General features: G+C 38.3%; 1 protein-coding gene across 2 annotated transcripts in view; it reads right to left on the bottom strand.

Annotated features, from left to right (window-relative positions):
- Nucleotides 1-3,778: 3,778 nt before the first annotated feature.
- tafa5b (TAFA chemokine like family member 5b) overlaps nt 3,779-5,812 on the bottom strand; it is a 48,604-nt gene continuing 46,570 nt past the window's right edge. For both annotated transcript variants that reach the window (XM_082159358.1, XM_082159359.1), the window contains exon 4: nt 3,779-5,408. In XM_082159358.1, coding sequence (XP_082015484.1) covers nt 5,400-5,408 — 9 coding nt within the window. In that variant the 3' untranslated portion in view covers nt 3,779-5,399. The remainder of the gene's footprint in view (nt 5,409-5,812) is intronic.

A 5,812-nucleotide genomic window follows, 5' to 3' on the forward strand; every position in this document is an offset into this window, starting at 1 on the left:
CTAGTTTTGAGGAACAAATAAAGTTCCTCAAAAGCCTGATGGGTCATATTTCATACTCGCATTTTAACATGTTTTTTTCTTCAGTCCAATAAGTGTTCTTCTTGAAATATTTCTAACAATATAAAAGTCATTCTTATTTTTACTTTATTAAAAAACATTAAAGATTTCACAGCAAAAAATACACATGAACAATGACCTGAATGTGAACGTTTTAACAATTATACTAAAAGGCTTTTACTTGCAAAAAACGTATAAACTATCAATCAGACGACAGAAGGCATGTAGTAGATTGTGTACAACAGCTTTTCAGCAAGGTTTTGATCATTTAGAGGCGTATCAATTATGATACAGTATGTTTATAGGGATCAAAAGACCAAGTTTCTTTGTTGGCTTTTATGTGCGCTACAACTTGTACAATCATTCCGACGTGATTTGAATGCACTAATCATTTCTGATTACATGATCTACACCCATGCAAAATCACAAACAAGCCACGTAAAGACTGAAAATATAAGTTGTAGTCTTGTTGTTTTAATAAACATTTATAGAACTAGTTATGCACAGAATTTTTCTTTTTTTAAAGATATTTGTATAATCGTGCCTGGGGGCTCACAAATTCCACGGCCAGCCCTCTAGATCTGTGAAATTCAGTATATGTAGAAAATTCTCCATTCATCCTAAAGATTAGCTCTCAGAAGCTGAATAACATTGACATATCTTTGACCTTTAGTTTAGTAGCAATGGCAAATACGTCATGCTTAAATGAGGGAAGGAGAATCTTTTGTTAGACATCATTTGTTATTGTATGGGATACTCCAGGACTCGTTCAAAGACTGTCCCTTAAGAGGTCACACTGTTATACGCTGCATCCATGCTTCATCGGTCCTGCTTATGCTGACCGTGTATTCAGTGAACAATTCAATTAATTCTTACAAAACATTACTTCATCCTGCGTGACCCTCAAAGAACTTGCCTGAATCCAAAAATTGCCTGGGCAACACCCTTCAGTAAAGGAGTATGCTTGGTCCCATTGGAAACTATCTCCCTCAACAAAGTCACCGCCTCCTCTTCATCTTTATGGTCTCGTATGAAGGACCCCAAGGGGCTGAGGGTGGACAGGGTGACAATCAGGTCTCAGTAAGATTTGGAAACGCATTCCAGACCTCTTTTGAGAATGGGGACACTGGCCAAAAATGATTAATGGCGGACGTGTATGACTGCTTGAAGGGCAGACCATAATTCACCACAAGGACCCGGAGGAACTCGAAGCAACATCCGCCTAACTCGTGAGCAAACCACAACCCTCCACTTCCGTTCATCTCAGTTGCAAAGTTGTCGTCCTTTATGTGTGCAGTTGTTTTTATCATGCTAATACATAATTGCCCACTCGCAATTATCGATAATTGCGGGGAGTTCTCCTTTAGTTTTGCCTTAATCAGAAATTTGCACTATAAAAAGGGTCCTGGGTTTAGATTTCACACAATTACACATTCACTGCTTTTCATCTCTTTTTAATCTCCTGCAAATCTGAAACATGGAGTTTGTTCACAAACACAGCTGAGACCCGACGATTTGCTTTGACATTTTGCTAAACGAATGAAGCAATCCCATCAATGTTGTGCCTCTGTGTCTACTGATTAAAATCATTTGAATTGCAGATGACGTCTTTGTCTAAAGAGTTCAGTAAACAGAGGCATCACGTTGATAGGCACGCCAATTTTTAATTGAAATAAGATCGCCATCCGCTTTGAGCCATAATGCACATAATGACGTGTGACCAAAGAAAGACTTTTTTCGTTTATCAAATGTGGCTGTAATGACTGCGATAATCCGGATTATTTTGGAAATCTATTATAATCTGTGTCATTCAAAATTATTTCCAGAAAACTATCAGCCGAGGCGCCGGGGCTACGAAAATCAAAGTGCCTGCCTTGTTGTCCTTTCATTCTTTTTCGAGTCTTTCTGCTTAGGCGAAAAACTGTGGCTAATTTATTCATAGCTCAGCATTTAGTACCTCTAATCTATGGCTGATACTGTTACTGATGCTTGTAATTGTATGATATTGTTAAAGCTGGTTTTCAGGCAGGGTGCTTATCAGGGCCTGTTTAGTGTGCAGCTTGCGGGAAGGGAAGCCCAAATTGAGGAGAAATCAACTGCCGCCTTGGTAAGCAGGGTCGGAATTACCGTGATGGACTGGGGCTGGATTTCTCTCCCATGCATATTTTTGCCCATTGTCACGATCCTCGTCCCTTAATAGGAGCTGACAGAATGTAAATGGGATTTTAAGGGAACTGGCAAAGTCTGTAATTTTTCTCATTTAGTCCATGGATGAGTGAGCCAAGCCGGTAAGATTTGTATGGGAATTTGAGATGGTTCAGTGCGACATGTCAAACCCTGATTATGAACTCAAGGGAGCCTTTTTACCTTAGCCAGTCATCTTCGGTTCTTGCCTCCACCTTCCTTGCAGGTTGTCTAAAAAGGGCTAATTGTTCGCGATGACATTTTTCAGTGGATAAAATAGATATCAGCAAAATGACATAAAAGATGACTAGACAACACTCTTACTGCTGAATAGAAAATGGCTCCTTTATAACAGGTTGAATCAAATTAATTACCTAATACGCTACAGAGTAAACCCATAATCTAGCATTTTTATGTGTTTCAAATGTTTCAAAGCAGTAAAAAATCAAACCAAACAGCTACAAAAATAATGACTGTTTCCTGAACACTCTGCCATTGGTTAAACAAACTGATTGCTCCGCCCCAAATTCACGTCATTGGTTGAGCCCGTTGCTGTGGCAGGCTGGTTGGGATTCTCAAAACAAACTTGAAAACACCACAGATTCACAGTGTTTACACTTTTTATGGAAATCGACCTACTTACTTATAGATGTCTAACAAATAGATGCACTTCTAGATGTCTGACAGAATCACACACTTCATCTTTAAGTATGAAGATCCCACTTCGTGTGACACTACCATTCAAAAGTTTGGGGTTGGTAAGATTTTTTATATTTTTAGAAAAATGTCTCTTATGTTTGCCAAAGCTGAATTTAATTGATTAAAAAATACAGTAAAAACTGTTTTACTGTTAAGTATAATTACAATTTAAATGACCTGTTTTCTATTTGTATATATTTAAAAATGTTATTTATTCCTGTGATGACAAAGCTGAATTTTCAGCATCATTACTCATTGTGTCACAGTGTCACATGATCCTTCAGAAATCATTCTAATATGATGATTTGCTGCTCAAGAAACATTTATTATTATTATCAATGTTAAAAACAGATGTGCTGCTTAATATTTTTGTGGAAACCATGATGTATTTTTTTCTTTGATTAGTTTAGTGCATCCTCACTGAAGAGAAGTCTTTAAAAACAAATGTACTGACCCCAAACTTTTGAATGGTAGTGTATATTAGTCATTTACTTCAATAATAAGTTGTCAAGACCTTGAGTCAAAACAGCAGCATTCAAACGTTCAAACAGGTCTACTGAACAACTCTCCCTGTATGCTATTGGTCAAACATGCAGATAGCTCCGCCCCAATCACTGTTGCTATATCAGGCTTGTTGAATTCTCAAACAATAGTTGTTCTAGCATATATTAGATTCAGGTTTAAGTATGAAGGTCCACATTTTGTGATATACAACCAGAGTAAATGATTAATGTAGATTTTTAAGATCTTAAACGCAACTATAAAACCAACAGCATTCAAAAAGATAGCTCCGAAAACTCGCACCATTGGTTGAGCCGCCGTTGCTGTTTCAGGCTGGTCGCGATTCTCAAACAAACAGAAAAAAATGTTTTGTAAACACTTTACAGGGAAATCAACCTACAAATGGCTTACTTTGGGTCTCTGCATATTAAAATGAGACACAAGAAAGTATTTTAGCATATTTTAGCTTCAGGTTTAAGTATGAAGGGCCACATTTAGTGACATACAACCAAAGAAAATGATTAATGCAAGTTGTTAAGATCATATTAAAAGCCTCAATAAAGCCAACATCATTCTCCTTCAAACCCTCATAAACACTCAGGGTAGTTTTGGGCCGGGGGGTGATATTGTGGGGCACTGCGGCTGTAGCTGAGAGACGCCGTGTGTAATGCAGGCTGTTAGTGATGTTAAATGAAGCTTGAAGCCTGGCTGACAGCAGCATTCCTCCACAGGCTCGGCGCTGAGAGAGGAGGAGAGGGGCCAACAAGGGCAGAGTAATGGTCTAAGAGAAACCACGCAGGACACGGCGCTCGTTGCGGCGGACGGGCCATTATCTCATAAGGGCCATTATCTTAATGGGGTGACCGTCTCGATATGACAGATATCACAGAAGGACTGACACATAAACAGTTTTTATAAGATGAATTTACCAGTGTACAATCTCTGCGGTAAAACACAAGTGACCCATAGCTGTATACTGATGTAAATAACCTTGTCAAGGTGGGTTACAGTTGTTTTTTATGTGTGTGTATATTGTTGAATGTTGTTACAAAACAAAAGTTTACTCACAAATACATAAGTACACTATTTTCCTTCCTATATTCATCTGCGATGAAAGCAATGCGTAAATAACTTTCCAGGACATAACGTTTTTCAATTCACCCTTTATGAATAGGATCACATTGTCAGTGTTAAATAAGGTTTGCTACAAAGGTACATCATATAAAACTGTTAAATATATATATAACTTTATGACTCTGAAAATACATAGGATGGTCTTTCACGAAGCGCAAGTCTCCGCTAGTCTCTTCAGGTCAGGTAGATAATGTTCAGTTCGACAAATCGTCTGCCGCGCTCGCTACGTTTCCAAATCCTGACTGATTTCAGTCCATTACACAACAGTGGTAGCAGAACTGCAATAGAAGAAAAGTCAACAGGTTTGTTGTAAACGTCTTTGTCTATTTTGCGTGTGCTCAGTTGGAAAAACTCCTTACAAAGCTCATGTATGTGTTTTGTTTTTTGTTTTTTTGAAGCAGCTGATGTGTGTATTTTGTGTTCATATTGGAAATCCTTCCCCACAGAAATTCTTTGTCCGTATTTCTTTGGTCTGTAAAATTTCAATAGATCCTTACACTTTTCACGATCCAAGTCGCAAACTATCCTGCATTCGTCATCGCACTGATCACTTGCCCGTTTTGGCATCGGCAAACAACGCGTTGGCCGGTTCCAACTCTGATTGACAGCACAGGGGGATCCATTCCTCACGGTCCACGTAAACTCCATGACGAGAGGTCCTCACCCCTTATCTTATGAGACTGAAGGACTAATGGAGAGACTGACAGACAGGGCTAACAGGACTATGATGAATGCTCCCCCCCCCCGCACCGCTGTAGCTTTGGAGAATGACGAGGTTCTTCCATACATTGCACCTCTCTTGGGAAAATCTTCCCCCACTGGCGTCAGGATACCTGGGATTTAACAATACAACAGTTAGGGTGTATAACGCAATCACTTGTGCATTTTGAGAAGTTCTGGTGTTGTCCCAAATCCAACCCTTGTTGGACTCTAACCAAGGATATAGACAAATCTTCAAGGTATGGAAAAGCAAAAATGTATTCTTTAATTTGAATAAAAAGCTCTCTTGATGTCAGTGATATTAACGGCTAAATTATTTTCAGTATCTAATAAGAAATCTGTAAAATAGCTTTTTGATTGTAGTCTTCAGCATCAAAATAAATCAATTAACTTCTTTTAAATTATCTACCACATACATTTATATAATTAAAACAACAAATATGGACATTATACATTGTCATTCTGTCTGTTATCTTGCTGTTAACAAGCTAAGTGATTAACCTGCTCAGATAACATA

The sequence above is a fragment of the Leuciscus leuciscus genome (genome assembly GCF_965113295.1).
Source record: "Leuciscus leuciscus genome assembly, chromosome: 25".
NCBI classification, from domain to species: Eukaryota; Metazoa; Chordata; class Actinopteri; order Cypriniformes; family Leuciscidae; genus Leuciscus; species Leuciscus leuciscus.